A 16,247-nucleotide genomic window follows, 5' to 3' on the forward strand; every position below is an offset into this window, starting at 1 on the left:
GTTTTGCACATTTAACTTAAATTTGATTTCTCTACTAAGTATATGTGCATATGGTTTTATTCCCCCTAGTTTATAATTCCTCTTTTTGAAATTAGGAACTTTAGTTTCAGACTTGCTTTTAGCCTTCTGTATAATTTACATTTACTTGGTTTGTGATCTCATAAGCCACCATTATGGCCTACAACCAATCTTCTATGATTTTTGTCTTTTCTATCAAAAATACGCCTAAAATAATATTAATACTTGCTGGTTTAGTAACTGCATGATTAAAAAACTGTTCACATCTGACAATAATTAGGACTCAATAGCTTTAGTATAATTTATCTCCCATTTATATCTGGAAATTAAAGAGTTCCAAACTTGGATTAATGTAATTAATATTTATATATTTGCAATGTTTTTGATATTTCTGTACAGATAACAATTTATAGCAGATAATTTACAATATCTGTGCTGTAGTTACAATTGGTTTTCCATTATGTCTTCTTGCCCACAGTCCACTATCTGGTTTTTTAGAAGTATGAGGATGAAAGGGGAAAGTGTTTTAGTCACTTGACTTACTACTGTTTAGTCCTGAAAGTCCTGTTGCATCTTTCTGAAGTGCTGGGAAGGCATGTAACAAAGTAGTACATATGGATTACAGATGACAATATCCTGTATGACATCCTGCTTCTGCAGATCAAATTCATTCTGTTTGGACTAGTACAAGCAAATTTTCAGTTAAATGTGTAATGTGTTGCTAAGGGCCAAATGTTTAGAATGATGAAGTTTTAGAATTTAATTATGGAAGTTATTTGATGGTTTTTTTCATAAATTTAAACTTCAGAGTATTTGAAGACCCACATAACTACTGTAGTGACTTTTAGACATTTTAAAGGCAAAAATAAGGAAGTTTAACAGAAACTGGAACTTCATCCTCCTTGCTTCCTTGCATGTCCCTCTTCTTGTTTTTTCTTACTTCAGGAGACCCATATAAGCTGCTCATCCCCTCTTGTGAACATGCTGGTTTTGTTCCTGTTTGTGCACAACCAGCAGTATCTTTATGTGCTTCCTTATATTTCTCCCTGCTTGGCATCTCCTTCTGTCTTCTATTTCTACTTTCTCTGTCCCACTGCAGACTACCTGGTAACATAACTTCTATAGGAACAGGGCTTTAGGGACCAATATAAAACAACATGCGGAAAGAATGGTACCTGTGTGCAGTCACCACTGCAACTGCAGCTTCTCTGCACATATACTCACAGAATTGTAAAGGGTGGAAGGGACTTGAAAGATTGTCTACTTCCAACCCCCCTGCTGTGGGCAGAAACACCTTCCATTAGACCATCTTGCTCAAAGTTGCATCCAGCCTGGCCTTGAGCACTTCCAGAGATGGGGCATCCACAGCTTCTCTGGGCAACCTGTTCCAGTGCCTCATCACCCTCACAGTCAAGAACTTCATCCTAACATCTAATCTAAAGCTAATCTCTTTCAATTTGAAGCCACTTCCCATTGTCCTTTCACTACCTTCCCTAGTATCTCTTGTAGCCCCTTTAGGTACTGGAGAGGGCTCTGTCTGGAGCCTTCCCTTCTCCATGCTGAACAGCCTCAACTCTCTCAGCCTGTCTTCATCTATGGTGAGGTATGGCACAATCTTCTCCATATCTTTCACAGGTGGAGTGAAAAACCATATGGGTGCCATCCATGAAAAATGGGGAAGAAACAGGTATCAAGTAAAACTATAGCACTTCTCTCTTATGCATACATAACTTTCACAGAATACATTATGACAACAGTAAAAATGTTACTACATAGGGATTGAGTAAAAATGCAGATACAATCATTAGATGTTTTGCTTTCTGTATACCAGAGATTGCTAATTTTTTATTATGAACCAGTCAACATTGAGATATTCAATAAGTTTAATTGTCACATATTTAAAATAACGGAACAAATAGTGTTGGTGGGAATTTAAAATAGGAAATTGAAATGGAAAACCAGTGGACATACAGATATGATACCGATTTCTGCAGTTGTCTGTCTTCCTTGGGAAGCCTATAAAATTTTGACAGGCATAACAAGATCCCATTACTCAGGGGAAACAAAATAAATATCCTTAAATTTAATATAGGAAATAATGTGCTTTCTAGCTTCTTTGTCACATACTACTTATTTCTTGTCCTTGCAAGTACCATGTTTGATTTCTTCTGCACAATTATATTAAATGGAAATACAAGTAGTCCTGAGGAGAAAATAAAACCATCTGTTTGAACATGCAGACTTGAAGTTTTAATAAAATGGAAGTACACTTTTAAAGGCCATATGAACATAGTACCCCTAGGACCACAAATGTGTTCCTAGTGGGGAAATGGCGTTTTCATAAAGATTACAAAAGCATTAAGCTTTTTACTTTTTAAGCTTATAATAGGGTGAAAGATAACAGTATCTAAGTTACTGAAATCTGGGGTGAACTGACATAGTTGAAAAGCTGGTAGTGTGTCTGAAGACCTTCCATCTTTTTAGAGCAGTTGCTTGAAATTGCTTATTAAGCCCAAATTAGGAAGATGGGCAATGAAATCTCCTTACGGACTCTTTGTCTTATTGAAAATATGCCTGTTCCAGAATTTCATTATCTTGTTGTTTACTTATTAGACTTTGCTTTTCAAATTATTTTAATATTTTTAAACGTTAAATTCTTGATGATCCTTTGGTTTATATTTTTGAAGTTCTTCTACTCAACCTTTTCCAACAGGAATTCAAATCTGTTTGCAGAATTCTGCAGAGATTGAAAGGCTTATAGTGTCATTCTTGGTAATTTTTTTTCCAAAATGTCCACAATTAGCGAACACCAGCTTATTACCGTCCTTTGTACTTTCACAGCATACCTGCATTTTCTTCCTCAGAATGAAGAGAGCATTTAACTCACTTTGCTCTCTAATCATTGTAATTGCCTCCGAAGTGTAAAAGGTGAAAACTGATTTTCTCTGTAGTCTGATATTTTGTGAGTGTTCAGAAGTCAATTTGACATCTGTGTACTGTAGTTTTCTGTTTAATAACAAAAAGTGACAAAATCTGAGGGACAATTATGATGAAAGTCTCTCTTTTACTTCAGAATATGGGCCTGCATGAGGAAGAGTGTGTAGAACTATGGCAGATTAGAGAATACTTCAAAAATGTCTTTAAAATATGCTCGTGCAGTATTGATTCAAAGAAAGTTGTTACAGGAGTCTTTTCATCATTTAAAAACAAGTAATAAATAGTGGTTTATCAGCTCATCCATTAAGAGGTGTTTTAATTGTGTAATCTCAGCTCAGTGAGTGGAAACTTGCATCTGTGCTGACACGTGATTAATCTGTCTTTTGTATATTAGTCTTTCTATGAAATATTTGTTTAAAAATATGAATTTTGAAACATTTTCCTAGAAGTTTTTAAATGGCAGTGTCTGCCCTTTTTTCTATCTGCCTAGATTTATTTTTGATGTTTATATTGCTTGGAAAAATAATCATGAGAACTTTGTGGTGACTTTGCCTGACTAGGATTTTGAAATACAAAGACATAGGAAGCAGAAATAAGAGTATTGACTCCAGCTATAGTTTTTTTATCTTATTTGGGAAAATTAGAACTGGATCTTTTGTATCTTGGAAATTCCAAGGAGTAAGAGAAGCAGAAGTGACGCAGGCATTTAAATCTATTTTTTAAGAAAGTACATAGTATCTAATATCATGCATACACTACAGAAAGGAATGATCAACACTTGATAGAAATTACTTGGTTGAAGATTCCTAACAATCTAATTTGAGTAGAGTGGTTCTGATATAATGAACCAAGCTGTGAGAGACCCAACCATTCATCTGTGAATGTGGATGCAGAAGCATTGAAATTCAGATAGCAGATATTTTTACATTTGCAGGCATTAAAAAAATGTAAGCCAGATTAAAATAAATATGTTAGTTACTGTGTTTTCAAATACACATTAGAATTGTCTTTTATCAGCCAGGTGTTATAAAATGGTTTACAGGGAAACACATGCAACTCCTATCAAAGTTAGACTTCATGAGAAGGTTTGACAGACCTGGCAGTGCCTTTTTTCTCTTCCAGGAAAGACTGAGGAAGATCAACTTTTAGAGTTCTTCAAGGACTCCTATTTCAGTGTACATGCTATTTTCAGTTATTTTCAGCAGGCTTTCTTAGTTTTATGCTCTCTTAAAACACTTTACTTTGGTGTTTTCTGTGTGTGAGTGTGAAGACTTCAGAGAATGTGATAACTCCCTCAGCCCACGGTGTAGGCAAGAAAATCAAAAAATGCATGTGGAACCAGTTTATGTCATTGGCAAGGCCAGAATATTGTTTCAGATCTCTGAGAAATATTACTAAGAGCATCATTTTGTCATAGGATTGTGGATACAATATTGCTGCTAGCAAGAATTTTCTTGCTGCTTTCTAAGCCCCTGAGATACTTTTCTCTCTCACGAAGAGATTAGCAGACGTTCTATAAACTATGAACCCCTGCGACCTTGCAGAGCTTTGTTTATGGTACAGTAGAAAAATATTTTGACAATGGATGTTTAGGATTTCTAGCCAATCCACCCAGGGGGTGGCTAATCCTTTGTCCAATTAGACTATGAAGAAAAAAGTCTATAAAAGAGTTTGTAAAATAATTAAATAAATCAATCTTGCTGCACAATTCCTGCCTGTTGGATCATCTCTCCTCCCTATGGCTGCGGGATACAGTAGTATAGGATAGTTCATGCAGTTTTCTAAAAAGACTTTTTGTTAATAGTTACTACTTCAGAAGAAATTATGGATTATAGAATAGCACCTAAAATCCCAGTCTTAACTGCTAGAAACAACTGCAATTATTATCTATCTAGAAGTTTTAAAATCATTTTAGTTGAAGGGATGTTTGAAGAATGTCCGCTATTTCAGTATTTTGATAATTATAAAAAAATTATTGGATATGAGCTGCTAAATTCCTTAAATGGACCAGTAAATTAATTAGTTCTAGTGCGGAAACTAAGTAATTAGTTTATAGTTGAATTGTTTAAAATGTCACTGTCAACCAGAAATTGCAGTGTTGTATAATCAGAATGTCTTGTAATTTATTAGAGGCTTTCGAGAATTAAGGAGGAGGTTGAGTCTCTGGTTTCAGAGGAAACTGAGATAGGTATCTCTGTATAAAGTAATTTTATTGAACATGATTACAAGGCACTTCATCCTCAAAGTGCTTCAAAGAGTCTGTGGTTTATTCATCAGGGTTGTAAAGGAGCTGTATGCTGTCAAGGAATCAGATTTGCGAGGTCATTTGTTTAAGATTACAGCATAAATTTGATGTCAGAGTGTGATTCGATGTTCTTGTTCTCCATCTTGTGTTTCCAGCACTGGTCTATTCTTTTGTGCATCAGTTGGTCAGTGAACATCATTTACAATTAAAGATTTCATTTTGGCAGACCTGCTCATGCAATGTTGACAAAGGACTTCAGCATTTGGCAGCAAACATATAGCAAGCTGACATGGAATCAACCTTCACTCTGAGGTCAAAACTGATCTCATTTTACTGGGAGGACATTATGGAGCAGATTTTAATAAATTTTAATCAATTAAATAATTAAAAATAAATAAAAAAATTAATCAATTTCAGTTTTAATCAGTTTCATATATAGTGAATCTCTTTCAAAAAATTAGTTTTTACTGAAGCTTAGTAGCTGGTGTGGCATATCTCTGTGACACACACTCAATTAAATATATGCAAATTTATGCATGCTTATCATGTTTATACATAAGTTGAGATCCCTTCAACTGCATCTTTTTGCCACATGCACAGTAGGTATGTATAGTATAAGCACTTATAAAAGTCACGAGGTAATGGTGATGTCTAATAAGAACATGTTTACCATTTTTAGATCTGTGACCTTTTTTTTTTTTTTAAGGGGACAAAAAATGCCAGTGTGTAGTTTCTTTGTGAAGGCTGCTTTAGCAGATTATCCTGGAACTCCTGGGTTTCACTGCAACTAACAGGGAGCTGCAAAGCAAGACAGGTGTTTAAAAAACCTTAACCACTCAGATAACAGTTTACATCACTAATAGTTCTTTCTTGGTCTGTCAGTTTCAATCAGCAGAGAGCACATGTGATCAGTATATCTGATAAACTTGTCAATGCCTTTTTAAAGCAGGATTCCCCAATCTATTCTATTCAACACTACTCTCTCCTTTCCTTTTTCACCATTTCAAGTAGAATCTTGATAAGACAGAGATACAAGCAGCTGTGTATAGCTAGCTCAGGCTACAACTAATTTGTGCAGAAAAAAATTAAATCAGGAGGTAAATTATTTCATGATTGCTCATTCCCAATAGAGTTGGGCATCATTCTGAAGAAAATATCAAATAATTGGTTTCAGACCATGTCAGACACATGCAATTCCCTTTTCTAATGGCTATGTGAGGTAGGACTAGGCCTCAGGGGTCACCAAAGAACTGAAAATAGCTTAGTGCCAGGCGCAGCAATAGAGAGAGAGAGAGCACATAGGAAATGAAGTGGCAATAAATGCAATCTATAGGGGAAATGTGCTTCACTTGGAATTTAATGTATTGGCTTAGAATCTGGCAGTAAGCCATGCAACAATTGTTTACATTCCTGTCAGCATCTGCATCTGTTCTGCTTTGTAAATGGCACTTATCTTTGAGTGAGTAAATGATGGAATCAATAACAACTGTTAAGGGATTTCCTTTTTTTTTTGTATTCCATAAAAAATTCACGCTACAAACAATGTAGCCTTAGATTAATAAGAAGCAGACATTAACAGGGTCAAAGGGATTTGTTTAGGAACATTTTATAGCTTCTTGGGTTTGCAGTAATTGTATCCATGTGACTTGAATGTATCTTGTAACATATCCAAATTAAACTGTTAAAAAAATGCTAGCTTGCAGTAATGAAGATGATTTTTTATAATTATCTTAAGTACTGTGTATAGAAAACTGCTGGCACTGTTTGTAATAATTTAGTTCTGTGTAATACCGTGTATTACATCTGCTATGCAGAAATACTAAGTTGCTTTTTACAGTATGAGCAAATTAGTGATTATATCCAGCAATACCAATTATTTAAACCTAGCAGTTGCATTAAAAATTGTATACCAACATGCAGTTTGAGAAAACTGTGAGCAGATGTCCATAAAAATGGTATATATCTTTACTAAATGCAAATGAAAGAATAATACAACTTATATACAAGCTCTGTTTAGGAGATAGTATGCAGACAAATGCTGCCATAAATGCAAGATTGTTATAATAGTTATAGCGTCACTTAAAAGTTAATATCACTGAGACCTGAGGAACACATTACTGTTAATGGAATTTATGTATGTAAAATTTATGTATGTAACTCCCTGTGCACTGCTTTGAAAATTTACCTCTTGGAATACCCCTGTATACAGTGACTGTCAGCAGCTGAGTTTGTGTTGTTTTATTAGGCTATTTCTTTTTGGATTTTAGCAAAATGGTAGTTCCATTTATTATGTATGCAGGTTATAGTTAGATTTTAATTTTAATATTATACTCCTTGCTTTTTATTTTCTTCCTTATATATAGCTTTATTGGATGAAATCCCTGACATTGCCTTCTTGTGTCCCTAGTAGAACATTATTGTAGATATAGCTTTCATGAAATCAAGCCTTAGAAGTGGGGATAGGCAAATTATATTTAATGTATTGGGAAGGTATTTTATAGTATAATTGTTTAAGAAGATTTTATGCCCTTGGTTCCTGCTGAGGGAGAAATCCCCACTGTAATCACTGAAGAAAACAGTCATTGGGTTGCTTTCCAAGGATTCCACCATGAGTCTCAGATGCAGTTCAGCCTTGTGGCTCTGTAGGGTGAGTAGTAAAGGCTAATTAATCTGAGAGCAACACCATCATAATGTAGTTATTCTTGAGCACTTAGAGCCAGTTCACCTCTGATGCAGATATTTCTGCACCACACTTTACTGTGTCACGTGCCTGGATGAGTTGAAATTAACAGAATTAGCCACTCAGTTTTTGAGATGTTGTGAATTTGAAATTCTTTAAAACATTTGAGGTGTCATTCACAAAAAAAAAAAAAAAAGCCCAAACAAAAAAAAAAAAACCACAACAAAACAACAAAAAAAAACCAAACAAAAAACCAAACAAACAAACAAACAAAAAAACAACCAAAGGTTACATTTAGCTTATGGATCTCATTCATACATGTTTTCTTATGCACTTTGAACTTTTAAATGCCTCCAGGTTATAACCAGGGAAGTTGGAACACTTTTTTTAATGATTTCAAGAGCTACAGCTTTGAGGAAAATATCACTTTTGAAACTTGCTGTAAAATCATAAGTTAGTAGATATACACAGGTCATCTAGATCTAACTTAGCCTTATTTTTCATGCTTCCTCCTTTTCAGAGATGAGGGAAAGTCTTTAAAAGTGCTAAGATAAAGGCAGATGCCTTGCTACTGAATTTAAGTGCTTAGGAGAAGGTCAGATACAATAATCAAGTGCTTTATAAAATGTCTTTCACTCTATGTTGCTTGAAAAATGTTTTAATTACCTTATTAGCTGTCTTAGAATTCATATGAGCACCTCTCAACTTCCATCACTGGTGAAGTGAAATTCCATGATACCATCTGTCCAGCTACATCCAGCCAACTGGTCTCTGGTAAAATGGACGGCTTTATCCTTCTACAAGGGTGGCATGTCCTTCAGATCTTAGAAAAGTTTCTTCAGCTTCAATACACTCTGCTAAAATGAAAGGCCAAACTTGAAAACAGTACCCCTAGTTTCTCCAGTATTGTATAACTGCATCAGCTGCCTTGGCACCAGCACACAAACCTTGCACAAGTTGATAGACATTGAGTGTTAGTTTTACTTGGGCCTTCTTCTTCTATAAGAAAAGCTCTCTAAGAGTAACCTTGTTTGGGTTGACAGACTTCTGCTGCCTGTTTTTTGATAGTTGGGATGGTAAATCAGCATGCCTGAAGAAATTAAATATCCTTTAGGTCGCCTCTGCCTCTATGTGGTAGGAACTCAAGAGTACAAATTATCTAAAGTAGAGATGTTTATTGCATTAAAGTTTTGAGCTTCTTCCTTTGCTTCATTCCAGTTTTGTGCAATGAACCATCAAGATTTATTTACTCGCTACAAATAAATGCAGTGCAGGTTCAAGTTAATTAAAGTAATTTTTTCATTCTCCCTCCTGTCCCCAGATAGAGAACTGCAATCTAGATAGCAAAAGCCTCAAGTACACTCTCTTCTTTCCTCTTAGCAAAATAGTTGTGCTGTCCTCCATGAAGCAGAAAGACAATTTCCCAGTTTTTCTGAGGTTTTTATCTGAAAACTCAAGTTCCTTGAGAGCTATGCAACAAAGCCTTGTGTGCACTAGTGAGCCTTAAGGCCCTGACCAGCCTTTTCAGGGACCTACACCGCAGCCTTCTCCAGAGATCTATTTCAGCTGCACCGGGTTCCTCAGTCCCTGCCTGACCTACATCACAGGTGTCCTGATGTTCATCTCCCCCAGAGCTGTGGACCCCATTGATTCAATTTTCCTGCCTTGAGCTTGAACTTGCCTTATCACCATGATTCCTCTGAATGGGCACTGACTGGTCACTGAACTTTGCCTGACTTGTGGTTTCCTTCACCAGACCAGATCCAAACTCAAAATGGTGAATAAGCTTCCTGACTCGACCTCACGTTTGTGTCATCGCCATGAACTCGGCTGATGATCTTGACTCTTGGTTGAAGCCTATCATCTCAGGGTCTGCCTTGCTTAGGACTTTCAGGATGGGGCCCTGGCTGGCAAGGAGTCTGTCCAGCTGGCTGTATTATCATGCTTTACTCCCTGTTCCTCAAGTAGCAGTCAGACTTCAGTGGTCCCTGACACTGTGCTTGGTTTGAATCTTTTTTTTGGAGCTAAAGGTAACTCATTTTCCTGGCTTAGGATGTTTCTGCTGGCAGATTCAGCCCCCAGAGCAGTTTAGAAATCATCAGCATAGGCACTGGTTTTGTACAGCAGTATTGGTGTGTTTCTTGTTCTGCAGAGATGGAAGCCTAAAGCTGTATTCAGGAGCTCGGAACCTTTTCTTACTTCTCTGTGTTCGTTTAGGTCCTGATCTCAACTCTTTTTAGAGCAATATTTGCAAAATCAGCTCATTGGCATATTGACAAAGGCTGTACCTCTCTATAGCTTCTGTACCAGCCCTTTTTTCCCTTTTCAGAAATTATTCCCTCTAGGTATTGCTTTAGCAGGAAGCCAACATGTCCTGTTGCTAGGAAGTGTTATAGAGGTCCCATTAGTGTTTGTATCCAAAGATCCTGCTGCAGGTATTCCCTTGTATAAGGACTACAGGAATTGAAGTCAGACATGCGGAAAAAATCAAATTTAGCAGAACAATGGTAGCAAATTGCAGGTGGCTCAGGAAGGAAGTTGGTTTGTATCATGTAACTTCCTTCATGTTCCTTTCTATCCTGCAGTTAGAGTGGAATGCCACTGCTTAACTGATTCATGGCTGGCTGAGATCAGCTTCATGTGCTGTATGGTCCACAGAGGACCATACAGCCACCCTCTGTATGGTCCTCTGTGGATTGGATGGGATGCTAACAACAATTTCAGACCATTTTCATTACAGAGGGGTGCTTCTCTTGCTGTAGTCTCACCTGGGTAAATGAGTTATGTTAGTTTTCTGACTAACACTCTAAGTCACAATCCATTCAGTAACTTTTTCAGAGTAACCATACTCCACTCTGTGAATATGGCCAATTTTCCTCAAAACAACTTGAAGTCACTAAGGTTTGGTTGAACATATATTACAGTCAGTCCTCGTGTCTATTTCACATCTGTCCACATGGAGACATTCTCTTCAAGGCAATCTTCTATGAGATTTATAAACCTGTTTTGAGATTTTCTCTATGTCATCACATTGGCTGCTTTGGTCTTGGCTGTTACACAGTTCTTAAAGGTTTCTGTCCTGTGCTTGTCCAATCAGAATGACGTCAGAAAAAAAGGGCCTTTTCATTCTTTTCTACTAAAAAATGGACTGTGATGTGCTTGTTCAAGCAGCCTGGTCAGTGGTCTTCAAAATTAAATGCTGCCATCAGTATTTTAAACGTAATAGTCTGGATGTATATAAGGCCTTTAAGTCAAGCTTTGGATGCTCACATGTGTGCACACTACTTGAACATCAAGCACTAAATAAATGGGTTACCATTTCTGAGAAATAACAAAACTGAAACACATTCTGAATGATCGTTGAAAGTAAAAGTTTTTACTTTTGCTCAGTTTGATAATGTATTTTAAAAATAGCATTATTGTGGTATACCTTTGTCTTCTAGGTCCACTTTCTTCCAGTCTAATAAGAACAATATCATTTAAGGTAATAAAATAAGTGGAAGGTTTCCTTGTTCCTCAGTAGATGGGGCAGAAGCATCATGTGGATTTCAAGTTATAGGAGATAGAACTGTTCATTTTTATGATGTGTTTTGTGGTTCTTACACTGCAGACTCAGTCATTTCATGTCAGTTAAACTCAGATTATATTCTCTAGTTTTCAGGTAAGGAGTAAAATCCTCTGAATAGCAGAATATGATTTTTTGTAGGTTTAAGACTTAAAATTAGAAATCCAGTGATAGATTTGTTACTCATTATTCAGAGAGGAAAGACACTAACAGAGGCAATTATGCATAACTCTTTTTACATTCTTAGAAATGCAAGAGACTAACAGGAATACATCTGTTTGGAACTTCGAGGAAATTCAGATGTGGATGCAAAACCTGCAGTCCAATCTCAAAGGCTGCAAAACTGGAATAGCAAATTAGGGAATTTGTATTCAGAGCTCAGTTCTGCTGCTTAGATCTATGTCTATTTAAAAGTGATTTGTAAATGCCTAAAAAAATATTTAGGAACTTTGAGGGAAAAGGAAGGTACAAAGTACTTAAAATTTGCAAAGGTGAGAAAGATTTGATACATAAAAGTACATTTCAATCAATTTCTTTTTGTTTTCGTCTTGCAGCACAGGAACATGGTATCAGCTCACCACAATTTGCATAGAAGTGCAAATTTGTTACATTTAAAGACATTATAAAATTAAAATACTTAAACCCATGTGGTTTGGTTATACTGAATTGGAAGCGTCTCATAATCGTTTATAGTCTGACTGTGCTCAAATCAGAGTTCCTTGGGTGATGTGACATGATTATATGTTATGAGTGCAAGTGTTAACCTTTCAAAATAAAAGGTTCAGTTTCTTCTTTTAAATACCAAATGCTTATAGTTATGATACTTGCTGGTATTTGCTCACTGACAGTCTCACTTGTTTTCAAACCCCACGTATTTAAAGTTGTGGAGTGTTAGATTGATGTTTCTTTCACTCAAATGTCATATTCATCAACTGTATTGTGCTAGCAGATTGTTAAACAGACAAGGTGACTTGCAGAGTGACAAGTGATGTGATGTCCCAAACCATTAAAATACAGTAATGATGTGGTTTTTTCCTTTAGGCTTTTGCAACACAGTGGGTTTTCTTTAAAACACAGGTGAGAACGTTTCTGAGTAGATACAGTGCTTGGAAAAAAAATCCTAGTTAATGAATAACAAAACCTGGAATTCAGTTGGAACTTCACAGATAATTGAAAAATGCTGAAGACTTAGGAAAAAGTAATGTAACAGTGTTTTATAATGAGAAAGAGATACATTATGTTACAAAAAAATGAAATTACTTGATATATTGTCTTACATAATCAGTTTTGCAGGATAGTTTTTTTCAGCTATAATAAAAACTATTTTATAATTTTACTTGAATAGCTTCCCAGGAATACCACAGGAAAGGACGGAACTTCTGCTTAACCTTGTATCAACTCAAATGTCTTTCTCAACTTATCAAACTCTTTTTATTAATGGAGGAAAAAATTGAAGAGCTCTCTACGGAAATTCTGCTGCTGCCTTCATTTATGGAGAGGAATAAGAATGTTCAAGGTAATGAACAATTGTCCTGATTTATTGGTTTACTTTGTGCAAAAGGATAATTTTATATGATTTTCAACATTAATCACCTAATTTATGTCATCATATTTTGCAAATAAATGTGTTACCATATCCACTGAAAAAGCTTTTGAAATATGCAGATTTACATTTGAACACAGTTGTAGAAAAGAACTGATTGCTGTGTATGAAGATGTGATGTACTAACTGTAGATATTGATGGAGACCCATGATGAAAAACTATCAAAAACTGTAACAAGTTATCTCCCACTGGTTTATCTATAAAACTCTCACATAGGACACAACAATACATGGAGTCTGAATTCTCTGAAACTGACTTTTTCTGAACTTGTCCTTGAAAGTTGCCTTTTTCAAGAGAGAAAAGCACTGACTTTAGTATCAGTTTAGTTGATCTTAGAGTACATGAAACTAACTGCTTAAGGATATAGTCCTTGTTTAACCTATATTTCTCACACTTACTCATATGTACTATGTTTACTAGCATGCTTATCCCATTGGCTTCAGTGGATGTTTTATAGAACGAGGCTCTACATCGGTAAAATGATCAAGCCTCAGGTTTGCATTTGCTATAGGTTCCAAGCTCATTCTTTTTTTCATCTAATTGTATTCCGGAGAACCTGGTATCATGAAAATTCAGGTGAATAACACCTTCCAAGTGTATAATCATAAATGTTCTTCTACTCTGTTGCTTCTGCCAGTAGAAAGACTCCAAGTCGCCAGAGAGAAGTGGTTTCAGGAGCTTTGATTCTATTGCAGGAAAAGATCAGACCAGAAATGAGGCCAGGCTGCTCAGGGAGAGAGGATAGGTGAAGTCAAATATTCACTATCTCTATAGTCAAGCTGCACACTGAGGAGAAAGGTGTTTTGGGAATGTAGTCTCAGAATACTAAACTGATGAAAATAAAAATATTAAATAAGAAGAGTTTCAAGGCACACATTTTATTGATGTATTCTTCACCTCTAATATTTACACTTCAAAATAAAGAAATACAGTTTAACCTATTTATTTTTAGAATATACATCAAAGCGCTAATAAAATTTGCATTCGAATTCCTTTTTTGCTACTGACTTCAATGTACTTCTGCCTCCTTTAGCTACTCAGTCTTACTAATTCTCAAGAAATGTTAACCTATTATACATTACAATTTATGTTTTATGGCCTTGATCCTAGAAAGAGGTTTTAGAGTAAATTTGTGGAGTTTTCCTCATGTGTTGGATGGGTATACATTCAGTAAGGGTAACTGTAAATGTCCTTTTTATTACTGTATTCTGAGGAAAAGTGTAAAATAAACCAGAAAAACTCTTGAATGGGAAATTATTTGATGTTTAAGTGACTATATTCTAAGGCCTGTGGTCTCCAGTAATTCAGAGGACTTAAAGATTTCAACATAGCAAGAAATATTTTACTTTCCAGGAAGTAAAAATTATCCTGCAGGCATTTTTCCAGGCTTAATTACATCCAAAGCTGCTTCTCTAAAGAATGTTAAGCCGCCTTCTTTGAGAAATATTCTTTTAGAGTAATCATGTCTATAGCAAGTCAGTTCTTAATTGGTACCTCTACTTAATCAAATCTGAATGGGAAATATTATTAGATCTTGTGGGTAGAAGGTACATTAAAAAAAAACCCATAGAATTACTTTTACCCTGAAAGACAAGTGATGGTAAATACATATTTTTGTTTTTAGAGTTGCTGTTCTGATGGGGTGGTTCCATTCACAAAACTTTGCTCAGTGACATATTTACAGATAGTTTGTGAAGAGAAGACATGTCCAGAGGAATTTTTAACTAGAGGTTTGACTAGAAGAAAGACTTATTGGTGTTATTTTCATTTCATGTTGTCAGAAATCTCAGCTGTAGTGAAGTGAAAGATGATTTGATGTGGGAGAATGAAAGCTGTGTTCCCAGTAGTTTAGGGTTGTGTTAAACACCAAAAGGGATTTAAGATTTTCTCTGTTAATGTCCTATATTGGGTTGATAATCTTATTTTTGTCACTGATGAAGGCTGAGCTTTTCATAAGAAGGATTGATTAGAATCCTTGTTTTATTTTCATCAGAACACATTATAGTATGTGACTAGGCAATATAATGGGCACCTTCTGTACTTATTTAGAAGCCTTATTACAAGAAATATTGTTTAATTTGACAGAAATAAGAGGGCAGATATGTCTGAAGCAGCTTTAAATTAGTTTGGGTACCAAGATCAGGTTTATTGTGCAGCGCAGGCTGCAGAACCAGCCTAAGAAGCAGAGCAAATTAGCCCAGACTGAGGTGTGTGCTGATGGTGCTAGACAGTTACCCATACTCTCTGTGGGTTAAAGCTAGGTTGGGGATATCCAGCCTACCCCTCAGGCTCTGCAGTGAGGGATATCTGAAGTGTCAGTGCTCTGCAAGTAGTACTGCTGGCAAATTAGGGAAAGATGGCCAATTCATAAAAGGTAGATGAATGTCCAAGTCACCTAAAGTTTCCCTAGGCATCACATAGACAGAAACCATGTAGTTGTTTCCTTTATTTTTCGGTTGCTTTTAGTATTTGTGGGAGACTTTTAATCTATGTAACTCACACAGAGATGCAACAAAAATGTTTTTTTCATGTGCTTGTCAAGTGGTGTGTTTATGTGTATAGCTGTTTCAATGTCAATTGATTTTTTGTTTTATATCCCGTAGTACTGCAATTCTGATATTTAGAACATGTATAAAGTTCCATCAGAAACAAAGTAGTTCTTTGGATGGTTCCTCTTTTTAAAATTTTTTTTTTGTCCCAAAGATGGCATCTGAGTTTTATCTAAACCAGACGGTTTCTTGGCCCTCATTTTTCCCTAAACCCAGCAATGACAAAGAGCAACGGCTGCATAAATTGGATGTAAGAAGAACACTTAGGGTTTATCACAGAAGAATCAAAGATTTCATATCTTCTGACAGATTGTTTGTACTCTTAGGGGGTCTTAAGAGGGGTCAAATGGCTTCTAAGAGTTGCTTAGCTAGATGGTTAAGGGATTGTATTAGAGAGGCGTATGTAGTTAAGGGTAAAGAGGCTCCCAGGGTTTGTAAAGCTCATTACACTAGGACTATAGCTGCTTCTTGGGCGGAGAGGTCGAAGGCTTCCACATTGGAAATTTGCAAGGTGGCCACCTGGGCTTCTCTTCATACTTTTTCATTGCATTATTGCTTGGATGTAGTCTCTTCTGCAGATTCTGCTTTTGGTAGGAGGTTGCTTGTGAACCAAAAAAAGAACAGTGAAGAAAAGAAAGACATGTAGTTC

General features: G+C 36.0%; 1 protein-coding gene across 6 annotated transcripts in view; it reads left to right on the forward strand.

Moving 5' to 3' along the window:
* KIAA0825 (KIAA0825 ortholog) overlaps nt 1–16,247 on the forward strand; it is a 243,888-nt gene that overhangs the window by 59,776 nt on the left and 167,865 nt on the right. For all 6 annotated transcript variants that reach the window (XM_042013158.1, XM_042013161.1, XM_042013163.1 and 3 more), the window contains one exon: nt 12,791–12,961. In XM_042013158.1, coding sequence (XP_041869092.1) covers nt 12,791–12,961 — 171 coding nt within the window. The remainder of the gene's footprint in view (nt 1–12,790; nt 12,962–16,247) is intronic.

The sequence above is a fragment of the Corvus kubaryi genome, unplaced genomic scaffold (assembly GCF_017639235.1).
Source record: "Corvus kubaryi isolate FWS band 111438036 unplaced genomic scaffold, C.kubaryi_AGA036_p1.0 split1-37296, whole genome shotgun sequence".
Classification (NCBI taxonomy): Eukaryota; Metazoa; Chordata; class Aves; order Passeriformes; family Corvidae; genus Corvus; species Corvus kubaryi.